The 19,049-nt window shown below is 67.4% G+C and overlaps 1 protein-coding gene across 1 annotated transcript; it reads right to left on the reverse strand.

Annotated features, from left to right (window-relative positions):
* Window positions 1-2,167: 2,167 nt before the first annotated feature.
* On the reverse strand, window positions 2,168-3,904 carry LOC121917667 (basic salivary proline-rich protein 2-like). Its single transcript, XM_042443796.1, has one exon. The coding sequence runs from the start codon at window positions 3,902-3,904 to the stop codon at window positions 2,168-2,170; it is 1,737 nt and encodes a 578-aa protein (XP_042299730.1).
* Between the last annotated feature and the right edge of the window lie 15,145 nt (window positions 3,905-19,049).

Consider the following 19,049-nt stretch of genomic DNA (forward strand, 5'->3'; position numbering starts at 1 on the left):
AGCGGCGAGGGGGAGCTGGACACCCCTCCTGCTTGCCGCGCGGGGCCCGGGGACCGTGGAAAAATAGCGGGAGGGGGAGCTGGACACCGCTCTGCTTTGGTGGGTGCGGGGACCGTGGGAAAATAGCGGGAGGGGGAGCTAGCTAGCTACCCTCTGCTTCCAGCGGGGCCCTGGGGGGGACCGTGGGAACGGATTAGAGGGAGGGGGAGCTGGTAACACCCCTCCTGCCTTCCCGCGGGATCCTGGGACCGTGGTAAATAGCGGGGAGGAGGGGGAGCTGGCCACCCCTCCTGCTTTCCCTGGTGCCCGGGGGACCCGTGGGGACATAGCGGGAGGGGGAGTTGGAACCCCTTCTGCTTTTCCCGTGTGTCCCGGGGACCGTGGGGAAATAGCTGGAGGGGGGAGTTGGACACCCCTCTGCTTTCCTCGGGTTGCAGGGGACCGTGGGAAAATAGCGGGAGGCGTGCCGGACACCCCTCCTGTTCCCGCGGGTGCTTTGGGACCGTGGGAAAAATTCGGAGAGGGGGAGCTGGACACCCCTCTGCTTTCCCGCGGTTGCCGGGCCACCGTGGGGGAAAATTCGCGGGAGGGGGAGGGTGGCCACCCCCCTGCCTTCCCGCGGGACCCTGGGACTGTGGGAAAAATAGCGGGTGTGGGAGCTGGACCACCCCTCTGCTGCCGCGGGGCCCGGGGACGTGGGGAAAATCGCGGGGAGGGGGAGTTGGACACCCTTCTGCTTTTTCTCGGGCCGGGGGCCCAGGGCCCGTGGGCAACTAGCGGGCGTTTGAGGTGGGCACCCTCTGCCTTCCCGCGGGACCTGGGACCGTGGGAAAACTAGCGTGGAGGGGAGCTGGACCCCCTCTGCTTTGCCGCAGGGGCCGTGGACCGTGGAAAATAGAAGGAGGGGGAGTTGGACCACCCCTCATGCTTCCCGCGGGGCCGGGGGGACCGTGGGAAAATAGCGGTGTTGTGGTGGGGGCGGGCGAGCTGGAAACCCCTCTGCCTTCCCGAGTACCGGACCCGTGGGGACGGGAGGAGGACATAGCGGGAGGGGGATCTGGACACCCTCCTCTGCTTTTCCCACGTGGCCCGGGGACCGTGGGAAAATAGCCGGGAGGGGAGCTGGACACCCTCCTGCTTCCGGGGTGCCGGGGAGACCGTGGGAAAATAGTGGGAGGTGACGCTGGGACCCCCTCCTGCTTTTCCCGCGGGTGCGGGGACTGTGGGAAAATAAGCGGGAGGGGGAGGTGGACACCCTCCTGCTTTCCGTGGGGCCAGGGGACCGTGGGGAAACTAGCGGGAGGGGAGTGGGACACCGCTCCTGCTTGCCGAGGTTTGCAGGGGACCGTGGAATAGCGGGAGGGGAGCTGGACACCCCTCCTGCTTTCCTGGGCCCGGGGGGCCCATGGGAAAATTAGCGGGAGGGGGAGCGTGGACACCCTCATGGCCTTCCCGCGGGACCCTGGGACTGTGGGGAAATCGCGGGTGGGGAGCTGGGACACCCTCCTTGACTTTCCCGCGGGGCCCGGACCCGTGGAGGAAAATAGCGGGAGGGGAGCTGGACCCCCTCTGCTTTCCACGCGGGTGCCGGGGACCGTTGGAAAATAGTGGGAGGTGGAGTGGGAACCACTCCTGCTTTCCCGCGGTGCGGGGACTGTGGGAAAATAGCTGGAGGGGGAGGTGGACACCCTCCTGCTTCCCGTGGGGCCAGTGACGTGGGGAAAATAGCGGGAGGGGGAGCTGGGAGCGGACACCGCTCTGCGTTGCCGCGGGTGCCGGGGACCGTTGTAAAATAGCGGAGAGTGGGAAGCTGGACCACCCCTCTGCTTTCCCGTGGGGCCGTGGAACCATGGGAAATAGCGGGCGGGGGAGTGGACACCCCTCCTGTTTCCCGCGTGTGCCGGGGACCGTGGGGAAAATAGAGGGAGTGGGGAAGCTGGCCCCCCTCCGTTTGCCGCGGGGCCCGGGGGGGACCGTGGGGAAAATAGCGGGGAGGTGAGCTGGACCACCGCTCCTCGTTGGGCGTGGGTGCAGGGGACCGTGGGAAAATCGCGGGAGGGGAGTAGATTACCCTCCTGCTTCCGTGTGGCTGGGACCGTGGGAAAGATAGCGGGAGGGGGCGCTGGACACCCCTCATGCTTCCCGCGGGACCTGGGACCGTGGGAATCTACGGGAGGGGGAGGATGGAACACCCCTCCGCTTTCGTGGGCCACGGGGAACCGTGGGAAATAGCGGGAGGGGGAGTTGGACACCCTCCTGCTTTCACGTGGGGCCCGGGGACCGTGGGAAAATAGGGAGGGGAGTTGGACACCCCCCTGCTTTCCCCTTGTGCGGGGACCGTGGGAAAATAGCGGGAGGGGACCTGGACACCATCTGCTTTCCCGCGGGTGCTGGGGACCGTTGGGAAAAAAAATATCGGGAGGGGGAGGCTGGACACCCTCTGCTTTCCGGGCGGTCCCGGGACCGTGGGAAAATAGCGGGAGGTTGAGGTGACACCCCTTCTGCCTTCCCGAGGGACCCTGGACCGGGGGAAAATAGCGGGAGGGGGAGCTGGACCCCCCTCCTGCTTTGCGGGGTCCCGGGGACCGTGGGAAACTCGGCAGGAGGGGGAGTTGGACACCCTCCTGCTTTCCCGGGGGCCCGGGGAGGGACCGTGGGGAAAAAAGCGGGTGTGGAGAGGGCGAGCTGTACAACCCCATCTGCTTCCGCGGACCCTGGGACCTGTGGGGAAAACTAGCGGGGATAGGGGAGTGGACACCCTCCTGCTTTCCCACGGGGCCCGGGGACCGGGGAAACTGCGGGAGTGGAGCTGGGCCACCCTCCTGATTTCCGGGGTGCCGGGGGGGGACCCGTGGGAACATAGTGGGAGGTGAAGCTGGACACCCCTCTGCTTCCGCGGGTGACGGGGGGACTGTGGTGAAAATAGCTGGGCGGGGGCGGTGGACATCCTCTGCTTTTTCCCGTGGGCCCGGGGACCGTGGGAAAATATCGGGGAGGGGGAGCTGGACACCGCTCCTGCGTTGCCGCGGGTGCAGGGGACCGTGGGAAAATAGCGGGGGAGGGGGAGCTGGACACCCCCCTGCTTTCCGTGGGGCCCGCGGGGACCAGGGACAATAGCGGGAGGGGGAGTTGGGACAACCCCTCCTGCTTTTCCCGCGGGTGCAGGGGACCGTGGGAAACTGGTGAAAATAGCGGGGAGGGGGAGCTGGACACCCCTCGCTTTTGCCGCGTGGCCCGGGGTACCGTGGGAAAAATAAGCGGGAGGGGAGCTGGTAAACCGCTCCTGCTTGCGTGGGTTGCGGGGGACCTTGGCGAAATAGCGGGCGGGGGGAGCTAGATACCCCTCCTGCTTTCCCGCGGGGCCCGGGGGGACCGTGGGAAATAGCGGGAGTGGGAGCTGGACTACCCCTCCTGCGTTAACGCATGTGCCGTGGACCGTGGGAAAATAGCGGGAGGGGAGCTGACCACCCCTCCTGCTCTTTCCCGCGGGTGCCGGGGACCTGGAAACTAGCGGGATGGAGCTTGGACACCCCTCTGCTTTCCGGGGCGGTGCCGGGGACCGTGGGAAAATAGCGGGAGTGGGAGTGGCCACCCCTCTGCTTTCCGCGGGTGCCGGGTCCGTGGGGGAAAATAGCGGGAGGGTGCGCTGGACACCCTCTGCTTTTCCGCGGGGCACGGGGACCGTGGTACAATATTGGAGGGGGAGTTGGACACCCCTCCTGTCCTTCCCGCGGGGCATGGGACCGTGGGAAAATAGCGGCGGAGGGGGACCTGGACACCCTCCGCTTTCCCGAGGGTGCTGGGGACGTGGGAAAATAGCGGGAGGGGGAGCTGGACACCCTCTGCTTTCCCGCGGGTGCCGGGCACCGGGGAAATCGCGGGGAGGGGGAGAGGGGACAACCATCCTGCTTTCCCGCGGGTGCGTTGGGGACTGTGGAAAAATAGCGGGAGGGGGAGCTGGACCGGGGGGAGCTGGACACCCCCTCCTGTTTTCCCGCGGGTGCCGGGCAGGCACGTGGGAAAAATCGGGGGGGAGGGGGGAGGTGGACCACCCTCTGCTTTCCCGTTGGTCCCAGGGACCGTGGGAAAAATAGCGGGGAGGGGAGTTGGACACCGCTCGCTTTGCGCGGGTGCCAGGGGACCTTGGAAAATCGCGGGAGGGGGAGCTGGAACCTTCCCTGCTTTCCCGTGGGGCCGTGGACCATGGGGAAAATAGCGGGCGGGGCGTTGGGAAACCCTCCTGCTTTCCCGCGGGTGCCGGGACCGTGGGAAAATAGCGGCGATGGGAGGGGGAGCGGACCACCCCTCCTGCTTTGCCGCAGGGGCCCGGGGACCGTGGGAAATCGCGGGAGGGAGGCTGGACCACCGCTCCGCTTTGGCGTGGTGCAGTGAGGGGACCGTGGGGGAAAATAGCGGTGAGGGGGAGCTAGATACCCCTCCTGCTTTCCGTGGGGCCCGGGGAGTGGGGGAAGATAGCGTGAGGGGGAGCTTGTGCGACTACTCCGCCTTCCCGCGGGGGACACGGGACCGTGGGGGAAAATAGCGGGAGGGGGAGCTGGACACCCCTCTGCTTTCCCGTGGGGCCCGGGGACCGTGGAAAATCGCGGGAGGGGAGTGGACACCCCTCCTGCTTCCCGGGGGTCCCGGGGACGTGGGAAAATAGCGGGAGGGGGAGTTGGACACCCCCCCCCTCATGCTTCCTCGGGTGCCAGGGGACGTGGGAAAATAGCGGGAGGGGGACCTGGACACCCCTCCTGCTTTCCCGCGGGCATGGGGACCGTGGGAAAAATAGTAGGCGAGGGGGCAGCTGAGCTGACACCCCCTCTTGCTTTCCCGGCGGGCCCGGGGACCGTGGGAAAATAGCGGGAGGTTGAGGGGGACACCCTCTGCCTTTCCGCGGGACCTGGTACCGTTGGGCAAATAGCGGGGAGGGGGAGCTGGGACACCCCTCCTTCTTTGCACGCGGGGCCGGGGACCGTGGGAAAAGGGAGGGGGAGTTGGACACCCCTCCTGCTTTCCCGCGGGGCCCGGGGACCGTGGGGAAAAATACGGGAGGCGCGCGGACAACCCCTCCTGCCTTCCCGCGGGACCTGGGACCGTGGGAAATAGCGGGAGGGGGAGCTGGACACCCCTTCCTCGCTTTCCCACGGGGACGGGGACCGTGGGAAAATAGGGGAGGGGGAGCTGGGACACCCCTCCTGCTTCCCGCGGGTGCCGGGGGACCGGGGAAAATGGGGGACCGTGGGAAAATAGGGCGAGGGGAAGCGGACACCCTCCTGCTTTCCCGCGGGGCTGCCGGGGACTGTGGGAAAAATAGCGGCGATGGGAGGTGGACCCATCCTGCTTTCCCGTGGGGCCAGGGGACCGTGGGAACTATCGGGAGGTGGGGGAGCATGACACCGCCTCTGCGTTTTTGCCGCGGGTGCCAGGGGACCGTGGGAAAATAGCGGGCGTGGAGTGTACAAACCATCCTGCTTTCCCGTGGGGCCCGGGGACCATGGGAAATAGCGGGAGGGGGAGTTGGGACACCCCTCCTGCTTTCCGCGGGTGCCGGGGACGTGGGGAAAATAGCGGGGAGGGGAGCCTGGACACCCCTCTGCTTTGCCGCGGGCCCGGGAACGTGGAAAATAGCGGGCGGGGGAAGCTGGACACCGCTCTGCTTTGGCGTGGGTTGCAGGGGACCGTGGGAAAATAGCGGGGAGGGGGAGTAGATACCCTCCTGCTTTCCCGCGGGGCCGGGGACTGGGAAAATAGCTGGAGGGGAGCTGGACACCCCTCCTGCGTATCCGCAGGTGCGGGGCGACAGTGGGAAAATAGCGGGAGGGGGAGCTGAACACCCCTCTGCTTTCCCGCGGGTGCGGGGACAGCTGGAAATAGCGGGAGGGGGAGCTGGACACCCCTCCTGCTTTCCCGCGCGTTGCCCGGGGACCGTGGGAAAATAGCGGGCGGGGGAGCTGGACACCCTCCTGCTTTCCGCGGGGGGTGCGGGGACCGCGGGAAAATAGCTCGGAGGGGGCGCTGGACACCCCTCTTGCTTCCCGCGGTGCAGGGGGGACCGTGGGAAAAAGCGGGAGGGTGAGTTTGACACCCCTCTGCTTTCCCGCGGTGCAGGGGACCGTGCGGAAACTAGGCGGGAGGTGGACCTGGAAACCCTCCTTCTTTCCCGCGGGTTGGCTGGGACCGTGGGCAAAATAGCTGGGGGGGAGCTGGGACCACCCCTCCTGCTTTCCCGCGGGTTGCGGGCACCGTGGCGGAAAATAGCGGGCGGGGGGGGGAGGTGGGACACCATCTGCTTTCCCGGGTGCCGGGACTGTGGGAAAATAGCGGGAGGCGGGGGGAAGCTCGGCGACACCCCTCCGCTTCCCGGGGGTGCCCGGGCATGTGGGCAAAATAGCGGGAGGGGGAGTGGACACCCTCCTGCTTTCCCGTGGGGGCCCAGGGGGGACCTTGGGAAAATCGCGGGAGTGGGAGCTCTGGACACCCCTCCTTGCTTTCCCGCGGGCCCGGGTGACCGTGGGCAAAAATAGCGGGGTGGGAGCTGGACCCCCCTCCTGAGTTTCCCGCGGGTGCCGGGGACCGTGGGGAGGAAAATCGCGGGAGGGTGGAGCTGGACACCCCTACTGCTTTTTTTTTTTTTTTTTTTTTTTTTCCCGGCGGGGCCCGGGGACCATGGGAAAAAGGGGGGGGGAGTTGGACAAAAAACCCCCCCTCCTGCTTTGCCGCGGGGCGCCGGGGCGTGGGAAAATAGCGGGGGGGTAGCTGGACACGCGTCTGGTTGGCTGTGGGTTGCAGGGGGACCGTGGGAAAATAGCGGGGGAGGGGGAGCTAGATACCCCCCTGCTTCCGCTGGGCCCGGGGACCGTGGGAAGATAGCGGGGAGGGGGGGAGCTGGACACCCTCCTGCCTTCCCGCGGGACCCGGACCGTGGGAGAAAATAGCGGGAGGGGGAGCCTGGGAACACCTCTGCTTCCGTGGGGCCCGGGTGACCGGGAAAATCGCGGGAGGGGGAGTTCGGACACCCCTCCCGCTTCCCTCGGGTGCCGGGGACCGTGGGGGAAAATCGCGGAGGGGGGACCTGGACACCCCTCTGCTTTCCCTGGGTGCTGGGGACCGTGGGAAAACTAGCGGGCGGGAGGGTGAGGACACCCTCCTGCTTTCCGCGGGTCGCCGGGCACCGTGGCGAAAATAGCGCGGAGGGGGGGTGGACCACCCTCCTGCCTTCCCGCCAGGGGACCCTGGGACTGTGGGAAAATAGCGGCTTGGGGGAGCTGGAAACCCTCCTGCTTTTGCAGCCGGGGCCCGGGGACGTGGGAAAATAGCGGGTGAGGGGGAAGTTGGACAAACCCCTCTGCTTTCCCGCGGGGGGGGGCCCATGGACCGTGGGAAAATGCGGAGATGTTTGAGGTGGACACCCCTCATTGCCTTCCAGCGGGACCCTGGGGACCGTGGGAAAAATAGCGGGAGGGGGGAAGGTGGGAACTCCTGCTTGCGCGGGGGGGGGGGGGGGGGGGGGGGGGCCGGGGAGAGGGGAAATAGGGGCAGGAGGGAGGTTGGGCACCCTCCTGCTGCCCGCGGTGGCGGGGCGGGGGAAATAGCGGGTGGAGGGGCGGGGGGCGAACCCTTGCTTCCGCGGGGCGGGGACGGGGAAAATGGGAGGGGGGAGCGGGCACCTCCTGCTTCCCGGGGGGCGGGGACGGGGAAATAGGGCGGAGGGGGGGGCACCCGGGTTTCCGCGGGTGCCGGGGACGTGGGAAAAGCGGGTGGGCGGGGAGCGGCACCCTCCTGTCCGCGGAGGGTGCCGGGGGGGACTGTGGGGAAAATAGCGGGGTGAGGGGGGGGGCACACCCCCCTGCTTTCCCGTGGGGCAGGGACCGTGGGAAAATAGCGGGAGGGGGAGCTGGGGAACACAGCTCCTGCGTTGCCGACGGGTGCAGGGACCGTGGGAACATACGGGAGGGGAGCTGGACACCCTATGCTTTCCCGGGGGGGTCCCGGGGGAACCATGGGGACAATAGCGGGAGGGGGAGTGGACACCCCTCCTGCTTTCCCGGCGGTTGCCGGGACGTGGGAACATTGCGGGAGGGGGACGCTGGCCACCCTCCTGCTTGCCGCGGGGGCCCGGGGCCCGTGGGAAAATAGCGGGCGGGGAGTGGACACCGCTCCTGCTTTGGGTGTGTGACGGTGACCGTGGGGAAAATTAGGGGGAGGGGGAAGCTAGATACCCCTCCTGGCTTTCCCGCTGGGCCCGGGGACCGGGAAGATAGCGGGAGGGGAGCTGATGGACACCCCTCCTGCCTTCAACGGGACCCTGGGACAGGGGAAAAAGCGGGACGGGGGGCGCAGGACACCCCCCTGCTTTCCCACGGGGCCCGGGGGGACGTGGGAAACATAGGGGAGGGGGAGCTGGGACACCCCTCCTGCTTTCGCAGGGAAACCCGGGACCCGTGGGAAAATAAGCGGGAGCGAGGGGGGCTGGACACCCCTCCTGCTCTTCCCGCAGGGAAACCCGGGGACCGTGGGAAAAATATCGGGAGGGGGAGCTGGACACCCCTCATGCTTTCCTTGCGGGGCCCGTGGGACCGTGGGACAAATAGCAGGAGGGGGAGTGGGGACACCCTCCTGCGTACGCAGGGTGCCGGGGACCGTGGGGAAAATAGCGGGAGGGTGCGCTGAACCACCTCCTGCTTCCCGCGCGGTGCCCGGGGGACGTGGGAAAATAGCGGGAGGGGGTAAGGGGGCTTTTTTTTTGGGGGACACCCCTCTTCTTCCCTGCGCGTGCCCGGTGGACCGTTGGAAATAGCGGCGAGGGGCGAGCTGGGACACCCTCCTGCTTCCCGCGGGTGCCGGGGGACCGTGGGAAAATAGCGGGAGGGGGAGTGGACCACCCATCTTGCTTTCCTCGGGCCCGGGGACCGTGGGAGGAAAATAGCGGGAGGGGTAAGTTGGGACAACCCATACTGCTTTCCGCGGGTGCTGGGGGACGTGGGAAAATAGCGGGAGGGGGACCTGTACCACCCCTCCTGCTTTCCGCGGGTGCTGGGGACCGTGGGACAATCGCGGGAGTGGGGAGCTGGACACCCTCATGCTTTCCGCGGGTTGCCGGGCACCGTGGGAAAATAGCGGTGAGGGGGAGGTGGGCACCCATCCGCTTTCCCGCGGTGGCAGGGACCGTGGGAAAATAGCGGGAGGGTCGGGCGGACACCCATCCTGCTTTCGCGGTGGCGGGCTCGTGGGAAAATAGCGGGCGGTGGGAGGTGGACACCCCTCCCTGCTTACCGCAGTGCCGGGGTGACGTGGGAAAATAGCGGGCGGGGGAAGCTGGGACACCCCTCCTGCTCCCGCAGGGAACCAGGGACGTGGGCAAAATAGCCGGTGAGGGGGAGGGACCCACCCCCTCTGCTTTCCCGCAGGGAACCCGGGTACAGTGGGAAAATAGCGGGAGTGGGAGCTGGACACCCCTCCGCTTTCCGCGGGGCCCGGGACCGTGGGAAAATTAGCAGGAGGGGGAGCTGGAAACCCCCTCTGCGTTTACCGAGTGCCGGGGGGGACCGCGGGGGAACATAGCGGGTCGGGGCTGAAACACCCTCTGCTTTCCGCGGGTGCCGGGGGGACGTGGGGGGGGGAAAAATAGGGGAGGGGGGCGTGGACACCCCTCTGACTTTCCCGCGCTTGCCCGGGGATCCGAGGGATAAGGAAACTAGCGGTGGGAGGGGGAGCTGGCACCACTCATGCTTTCCCGCGGGTGACGGGGACCGTGGGAACAATAGCGGGAGGGGGCGCTGGACCACCCCTCTTGCTTTCCGCGGGGGCCCGGGGACCGTGGGAACTATCGGGAGGGGGAGTTGGACAACCATCCTGCTTTCCCGCGGGTGCGTGACCGTGGGACAAATAGCGGGAGGGGGACCTGGACACCCCTCATGGATTCCCGCGGGGCGGGGACCGTTGGTGACATATAGCGGGAGGGGAGGGGGCGCTGGCACCCTCTGCTTTCCCGCGGGTGCCGGCACCGTGGGAAAAATAGCGGGAGGGGAGTTGGAACACCCATCCTGCTTTCCCGCGGGTGCCCGTGACGTGGAGGAAAATCGCGGGAGGGGGAGCTGGACACCCCTCGCTTTCCGCGGCGTGCCGGGCCTCGTGGGGAAAACTTAGAGGGAGGGGGAGGCGGTGGGACACCCTCTTCTTACGAGGTGCCGGGGGGGGACCGTGGGAAATCTCGGGGTTTAGGGCGGTGGACCCCCTCTGCCTTCCGTGGGGCCGGGGGACCTTGGGAAAATAGCGGGAGGGGGAAGCTGGAACCTGCTCCTGCTTTGCCGCGGGTGCCGGGGACCTGGGAAACTAGCGGGAGGGGAGCTGGCCCCCTCCTGCTTTCCCATGTGGCCCGTGGGACCATGGGAACATAGCGGGCGGGGGGGAGTGGACACCCTCCTGCTTTCACGCGGGTGGCCGGGTGGGACCGTGGGGGAAAATAGCGGGAGGGGCTGGACCACCCTCCTGCTTTGCCGCGGGGCCGGGGCCGTGGGAAACTAGCGGGAGGGGGAGCTGGAACCGCTCCCGCTTTGCATGGGTGCAGGGGACCGTGGGAAATTAGCGTTGAAGGGGGAGCTTAGGAACCCTCCGCTTCCCGCGGGGGCCCGGGGGGACGTGGGAAAGATAGCGGGAGGGGAGCTAGGACACCCCTCCTGCCTTCCGCGGGACCCTGTGACCGTGGGGAGAAAATTAGCGGGGAGGGGGAGCCGGGGAACCCCCTCCTGCTTTCCACGGGGCCCGGGGCTTCCCGTTGGTGAAAATAGCGGGAGGGGGCGCAGGAACCACTCCTGCTTTCCACGGGGGCCCGGGGGGGGGACCGTGGGAAAAATCGAGGGAGGGGGAGGGGACACCCTCCTGCTTTCCCTCGGGGCCCGGGGGACCGTGGGAAAATAGCGGGGAGTGGAGCTGCGACACCCACTGCTTTCCCGTAGGGAACCGGGCCGTGGGAAAATCGCGGGAGGGGAGCTGGACACCCCTCCTGCTTTCCGCAGGGAACCGGGGACCGTGGGGAAACTCGCGGGCGATGGGGGAGTGGACCACCCCCCTGCGTTCCCGGGGTTCGCCGGGGGACAGTGGGGAAAATAGTGGCGGAGGGTGAGCTGGACACCCCCTGCTTTCCGCGGGGCCCGGGGGGACCATGGGAAAAAAGCGGGAGGGGGAGCTTGGGACACCCCTCCTGCTTCCCGCGGGTGCCTGGATGTGGGAAAAAAATAGCGGGAGGGGAGTGGACACCCTCCTGCTTTCCACCCCGGGGCCGGGACAGTGGGAACATCGCGGGAGGGGGAGCTGTGAGGGGGGAGCTGGACACCGCTTTGCTTTGGCGCGAGGCCGATTGCAAGGGGGACGTGGGAAAAATAGCGGGAGGGGGAGCTGGACACCCCTCCCTGCTTTCCCGTGGGGCCCGGGGACCGTGGGAAGATAGCGGGGAGGGGGAGCTGGACACCCTCCTGCCTTCCCGGCGGGGACCCTGGGACCGTGGGAAAATAGTGGAGGGGGGAGAGGGACACCCTACTGCTTTCCCACGGGGCCGGGAAACGTGGGAAAATAGCGGGAGGGGGAGGTGGTACACCCCTCCTGCTTTCCCTCGGGGCCCGGGGACCGTGGGAAATATCGGATGGGGGAGCTGGCCCACCCTCCTTGTTTCCCGCAGGGAAACCCAGGACGTGGTGAAATTAGCTGGAGGGGGCGCTGGACACCCTCCTGCATTTTTCCTGCTGGAACCGGGGCCCCTGTGGAACAATAGGGCGAAGGAGGGGGCGCTTGGACACCCCTCCTGCTTTCCCGCGGGCCTGGGGCGTGGGCAAATAGCGGGCGGGGGACGCTGGAACCCCTCTTGCTTTCCGTGAGGCCGAGGAACCGTGGGAAATAGCGGGAGGGGGAGTGGGGACACCCCCCGATTCCCGCGGGTGCCGGGGACCGTGGGAAAAATCATGCGGGAGGGGGAAGGGAGTGGACACCCCTCCTGCTTGATCGCGGGCAGGCGGATCCGTGGGAAAATAGGTGGTGGGGGCGTTGGGACACCCCTCTGCTTTCACGCAGGGCCCGGGTGCCCATGGTAAAATAGCGGGGTTTGAGGTGGACCACCCTCCTGCCTTCCGCGGACATTGCCGGAACCGTGGGAAAATAGCGGCGAGGGGGAGCTGGGACACCCCTCCTGCTTCCCGCATGGCCCGGGACCGTGGGAGGGCAAATAGCGGAGGTGGGAGATGGACACTCCTGTTTCCCGCTGGCCGGGGACCATGGGGGAAATAGCGGGATGGGGAGCTGGACACCCCTCCTGTTCCCGCGGGAACCTGGGGGACCGTGGGAAAATCGCGGGCGGGGGCGCAGGACACCCTCCTCGCTTTCCACGGGGCCCGGGGGACCGTGGGACAAATAGCGGGCGGGGGAGTTGGACCACCCCCTCCTGCTTTCCTAGGGCGCCCGGGGACACGTGGGGAATCTAGCGGGGAGGGGGCGCTGGAAACCATCCTGCTTTCTTGCAGGGAAACCCGGGGACCGTGGGAAAAATAGCGGGAGGGGAGTGGACACACCTCCTGCTTTCCGCGGGGCACAGGGGGCCGTGGGAAAATAGCCGGGAGGGTGGAGCTGACAACCCTCTTGCTTTTCCCGTGGGTCCTGGGACCGTGGGAAAATAGCGGGAGGGGGCGTGAACCCCTCCTGCGTCTCGCGGTTGCCGGGGGACCGTGGGAAAAATAGCGGGAGGGGGAGCTGACACCCTCCTGCTTGCCCGGTGGCCCGGGGGCCCGTGGGAAAATGCGGGAGGGGTAGCTGGACACCAATCCTGCCTTCCGCGGGACCCCTGGGACTGTGGTAAAATAGCGGGTGGGGAGCTGAGACACCCCTCCTGCTTTCCCACGTGTCCAGGGACCGTGGGAAAATGCGGGAGGGGAGGTGGACCACCATCCGCTTTCCCTCGGCGGCCTGGGGGACAGTGGAGGGAAAATAGCGGGGAGGGGGAGTGGACACCCCTCCTGCTTTTCCCGCCATGGAAAACCGGGGACCATGGCAAATAGCGGGAGGGGGAGTGGACCACCCTCCTGCTTTGCCGCGGGGCCCGTGGGACCGTGGAAATAGCGGGTGGGAGGGGGGAGTTGGACACCCCTCCTGCTTTCCCGCGGGGCCGGAGACCGTGGGAGGAAAATTTACGCGGGGGTTGAGTTGGACACCCCTCCTGCATTCCGCGGGACCTGGGACGTGGGAATAGCGGGAGGGGAGTGGGAACCCCTCTGCTTCACGCGGGGGGGGGGACCTTGGACCGTGGGAAATAAGCGGGAGTGGGAGCTGGACACCCCTCCTTCTTTGCGCGTGGAACGGGGACCGTGGGAAAATAGCGGAGGGGGTAGTTGGACACCACTCTGCTTTCCCGCGGGGCCGGGGGAGGGACCGTGGGAAACATAGCGGGAGGGCGCGCGGACACCTCCTGCCTTCCCGCATGACCCTGGGACCGTGTGAAAAAAGGGGAAGGGGGCGGGATGGACACCCTCCTGCTTTCCCGCAGGGCCCGGGGACCGTTTGGAAAATAGCGGGATGGGAGCTGGCGACACCCACTCCTGCTTTTCCCGCGGGTTCCGTGGACGTGGTGAAAATCGTGTGAGGTGGAGGCTGGGAAACCCCTATTGATTACCGCGGGTGCGGGGACCGTGGGAAAATAGCGGGGAGGGGGATGTGAACACCCCTCTGCTTTACATGTGGGGCTCCGGTGGACCCTGGGAGAAAATAGCGGGGAGGGGGAGTTGGAACCCATCTGCTTTCCCCGCGGGTTGCAGGGACCGTGGGGCAAATATTTGCTGAGCGGGGGAAGATGGACACCACCTGCCTTGCCGCGGGGCCCGGGGCCCGTGGGAAAATAGCGGGGAGGGGGAAGCTGGAACAACGGCTCCGCTTGGCCTGGGTTCAGGGGACCGTGGGAAAATTAGCAGGGGAGGGGGAGCTAGACAACCCATCCTGCTTTCCCCGAGTGGGCCCGGGGACCGTGGAGACGATAGGGGAGGGGGGGGGGGGAGCTGGACACCCCTCCTGCTTCCGCGGGACCTGGGGACCGTGGGAACATAGCGGGGAGGGGGAGCGGACACCACTCCTGCTTCCCACGGGGCCCGGGGTGACCGTGGGAGAAATAGCGGGAGGGGGAGGTGGCCACCCCTCCTGCTTTCCTCGGGCGGTGACGTGGGAAAATCGCGGGAGGGGGAGCTGGGACACCCCTCCTGCTTCCCGTATAGGGAACCGGGACCGTGGGAAAATAGCGGGAGAGCGGGAGTGGGGAACCCCTCTGCTTTCCCGCAGGGAACCCCGGGGGACGTGGTAAAATCGCGGGAGGGGCGACAGCTGGGACACCCCTCCTGCTTTTCCCGCGTGGCCCGGGGACCGTGGGAAAATAGGGGAGGGGGAGTGGAACACCCCTCCTGCGTTCGCGGGTTCCGGGGGACCGTGGAGAAACAAAATAGAGGAGGGGAGCTGGACAACCTTCCTGTTTCCCGCGGGGCCCGGGGACCATGGGAAGGAGAAAATAAGCGGGAGGGGGTGGATCACCCCTCTCTTTCACGCGGGTCGGGATCTGTGTGAAAATAGCGGGAGGGGGAGCTGGAACACCCCTCCTGCTTTCCCAGGGGCCCGGGGGACCGTGGGAGAACCTAGCGGGGGGAGGTGGAGTGGACCGCTTCTTCTTGGCGCGAGTTGCAGGGGACCGTGGGAGAAAATAGCGGGAGGGGGAGTGGACACCCCTCTGCTTTCCCGTGGGGCCCGGGGGACCGTGGGCCGATAGCGGGGAGGGGGGAGCTGAACCCCCTCCTGCCTTCCCGCGTGACCCTGGGACCTGGGACATGGGGAGGGGGAGCAGGACACCCATCCTGCCTTCCGTCGGGAGCACCCGGGACCGTGGGAAAATAGCGGAGGGGGAGGCCGGACCACCCTCCTGCTTCCCACGGGGCCCGGGGACCGTGGGAACATAGCTGGCGGGGGAGGTGGACACCCTCCTGCTTTCCCTAGGGGCCGGGGACGTTGGAAATTATCGCGGCTGAGGGGGAGCTGGCACCCTTCCTGCTTTCTGCAGGGACCGGGGTGGGGACCGTGGGAACAATAGCGGGAGGGGAGGGGGAGCTGAGGGAGTGGCCACACCTCCTGCTTTCCGCGGGGCCGGGGACCGTGGGAAAATCGCGGGAGGGGGATCTGGACCCCCCTCTTGCTTTCCCGTGTGGTCCCGGGGTACCCGTGGGAAAAATCGCGGGAGGGGGAGTGGGAACACCCCTCCTGCGTTCTGCGGGTTGCCTGGGGACGGGGGAACATAGCGGGAGGGGGAGAGCTGGCCACCCCTCCTGCTTTTTGCCGCGGGGCGCCGGGGACCGTGGAGAGGAAAATAGCGGGAGGGGGAGTGGGAACCCCTCCTCTGCTTTCCCGCAGGGCCCGGGGGGCCCATGGGGAAAATAGCGGGAGGTTGAAAGGTGGACACCTCCTGCCTCCCGCGGGACCCTGGGGACCGTGGGGAAAATATGGGAGGGGGGAGCTGGACACCCTCTGCTTTTCCCGCGGGCCCGGGGACCGTGGGAAAAAGCGTGAGGGGGAGCTGGACACCCTCCTGCTTTCCCGCTGGTGCGGGGACCGTGGGGAAATAGCGGGAGGGGAGCTGACACCCCTCCGCTTTCCGCGGGTTGCCGGGGGGACCGTGGGAAAATAGCGGGCGGGGGAGCTGTGCTACCCCTCCTGCTTTCTTGCGTGCGGCGACGTGGGAAAATAGCGGTGAGGGGAGCTGGACACCCCTCTGCTTTCCCGCGGGTGCGGGGACCGTGGGAAAATAGGGTAGGGGAGCTGGACACCCCTCCTGCTTCCCGCCGGACCCGGGGACCGCAGATAAAATAGCGGGAGGGCGAGCTGGACACCCCTCCGGCTTTCCCGGGGACCGGGGACCGTGGGACAATCGCGGGAGGGGGGTTAGACACCCTCCTGCTTTCCCGCGGGTTCCAGGGGACCGTGGGGAAAATAGCGGAGGGGGAGCTGGACACCCCTCCTGCTTTCCCGCGCGTGCCCTGGGGGACCGTGGGAAAATATCGGGAGGGGAGCTGGACACCCTCTGCTTCCCGCGGGTTGCCGGGGGACCGTGGGAAATATGCGGGAGGGGGGGCTGGACACCCAATCCTGCCTCCCGCGGGGACCTGGGACTGTGGGAGGAAAATGCGGGTGGGGAAGCGGGACACCCCTCCTGCTTCCCGGGGCCAGTGCCCGTGGAAAATAGCGGGAGGGGGAGGTGGGAAAACCCTCCTGCTTTCCCGGGGGCCTGGGGATCCGTTGGAAAATCGCCGGGAGGGGGACGGATGGACATTCCCTCTGCTTTCCCGCATGGAATACGGGGACCATGGGAAGGAGGCAACTAGCGGGAGGGGGAGCTGGACCCCCTTCTGCTTTGCCGCGGTGCCCGGGGACCGTATGGGAAAATATGCGGGATGGGGGAGTTGGAACCCCTCCGTTTCCAGAGGGGCCCGGATACCGTGGGAAACTAGCCGGGGAGGTTGTTGAGGTGGACACCCCTCCTGCCTTCCGCGGGACCCTGGGACCGTGGGAAAATAGAGGGAGTGGGAGCTGGACACCCCCCTGCCTTCCTCGGGACCCTGGGACGTTGGAAAAATGCGGGGAGGGGGAGCTGGACACCCCTCCGCTTTGCGCGGGGCCCGGGGACCGTGGGAAAAAGTCAGGAGGGGAGTGGGACACCCCTCTGCTTCCCGGGTGGCCCGGGGGGGACCGTGGGAAAATTAGCCGGTTGGAGGGCGAAGCTGGACACCCCTCCTGCCTTCCGAGGACCCTGGGACCGTGGGAAAATAGCGGGGAGGGGGGAGCGGACACCCCTCCTGCTTTCTCCGCAGGGGCCCGGGGACCGTGGGAAAAATAGGGGAGGGGGAGCTGGACACCCTCCTGCTTTTCCCGCGGGTGCCGGGGACTGGGAAAATAGTGGGAGGTGGAGTGGGACACCCCTCTTGATTTACCGGTGTTCCGGGGACCGTGGGCAAATATGCGGGAGGGGGAGTTGGACCCACCTCTGCTTTCCCGGGGTCCGGGGACCGGGGAGACACTAGCGGGAGGGGGAGCTGGGACACCCTCCGCTTTCCCGTGGGGACCGGGGACCGTGGAAAATAGCGGAGGGGGGATCCAAGGCTCCCCCTCGCTTTCCCGCAGGGAACCCGTGAACCGTGGGAGAAAATAGCGGGCGGGGCGCTGGACCCCACTCCTGCTTTCCCGCAGGGAACCCGGGGGACCGTGGGAGAAAATAGCGGGAGGGGGGAGGTGGACACCCTCCTGCTCTTTCCCGCGGGGGCCCGGGGGACCCGTTGGGATGGGAAAAAAAGCGGGAGGGGTAGCTGGACACCCTCCTGCATTACCGCAGGTGCGTGGGGACTGTTGGAAAATAGCGGAGGGGGAGCTGAACACCCCTCCTGCTTTCCAGCTGGGTGGCCTGGGGTGCCGGGGACCGTTGGGAAAATAGCGGGCCGGGGGAGTGGACACCCATCCGCTTTCCCGTGGGGCCGGGGGACGTGGGAAATAGCTGGAGGGGGAGCAAGATACCCCTTCCTGCCTTTCCCGCCAGAGAACCCGGGCCCGTGGGGGAAAATGCGGGGAGGGGGAGCTGGACACCCCCCTGCTTTCCCGCCGGGAACCCGGGGGGGACCGTGGGAAAATTAGGCGGGAGGGGGCGCTTGGGACACCCCTCCCGCATTACGCAGGTGCCGGGGACGTGGGACAATAGCGGTGGAGGGGAAGATGAACACCCCCTCTGCTTCCCGCGGGTGCCGGGGAACGGGGAAAATAGCGGGAGGGGGAAGCTGGACACCCCTCTTGCTTTCCGGGGCCCGGGACCGTGGGAAACTAGCTGGGAGGCGGGAGTTGGACACCCCTCCTGCTTTCCCGCAGGGCCGGGACCAGGGGAAAATAGCGGGAGGTTGAGGTGGACACCCCTCTGCCTTTCCCTGCGGGACCCGGGTACCGTGGGAAGACAATATCGGGAGGGGGAGCTGGACCCCCTCCTGCTTTCCGCGGGGGCCCTGGGACCGTGGGAAAATAGCGGGAGGGGGAGGGCCTGGACACCCCCCTGCTTTCCCGCTGGTGCGGGGACCGTGGAAAAATCGCGGGAGGGGGCGCGGGACACCCCTCCTGCTTTCCCGCGGACCGGGACCGTCAGGAAAATAGCCGGGAGGGCGAGCTGGACACCCCTATGTTTCCCGTGGACCTGGGCGTGGGAAAATAGCGGGAGGGGGAGTTAGACACCCATCCGGCTTTCCCGCGGTCTGCCGGGACCGTGGTGAAACATAGCGGGCTCGTGGGAGTGGCCACCCTCCTGCTTTCCCGGCGTGCCCGGGGACGTGGGCAACTTAGCGGGAGGGGGAGCTGGACACCCCTTCTGCTTTCCCGCGGGTTGCGGGGACGTGGGAAAATCGCGGGGAGGGGGAGCTGGACCACCCCTCCTGCCTTCCCGCGGGGACGGGACTGTGGGGAAAATAGCGGGTGGGGAGGAAAAGCTGCGACCTCCCTCCTGTTTCCACGGGGCCCAGGGACCGTGGGAAATAGCGGGAGGGGGAGGTGGCCACCCCCTCGCTTCCCTCGGGGCCGGGGGGACCGTGGGAAAATATCGGGAGGGGGAGCTGTACACCCTCCGCTTCCGCATGGAAACCGGGGACATGGCGAAAATAGCGGAGGGGGGAGTGACACCCCTCCTGGCTTTGCCGCGGGGCCCGGGGACCGTGGGAAAAATCGCGGGAGGGGGACGTTTGGACACCATCCTGCTTTCCCGCGGGGCCAGTGGACCGTGGCAAAATAGCGGGAGGTTGAGGTGACACCCCTCTGGCCTTCCTGCGGGACCTGGGGACCGTGGGGAAATAGCGGGGAGGGGAGCTGGACACACCTCCTGCCTCCGTGGGACCCTGGGACCGTGGGAAAAATATGAGGCGGGGGAGCGTGGACACCCCTCCTGATTTGCCGCGGGCCCGGGGACCGTGGGAAAAAAATAGCGGGAGGGGGAGTTGTACACCCTCTGCTTACCACGG

Source organism: Sceloporus undulatus, unplaced genomic scaffold (assembly GCF_019175285.1).
Source record: "Sceloporus undulatus isolate JIND9_A2432 ecotype Alabama unplaced genomic scaffold, SceUnd_v1.1 scaffold_50, whole genome shotgun sequence".
In the NCBI taxonomy this organism is placed as follows: domain Eukaryota; kingdom Metazoa; phylum Chordata; class Lepidosauria; order Squamata; family Phrynosomatidae; genus Sceloporus; species Sceloporus undulatus.

Excerpts from the sequence above, each read along its gene's own strand:
- LOC121917667 (XM_042443796.1), bottom strand. The coding sequence starts at position 3,904 with ATGGTTGTCCCCTCTCCCCCTCCCCGCGATTTCCCCGGTGCCCGGCAC.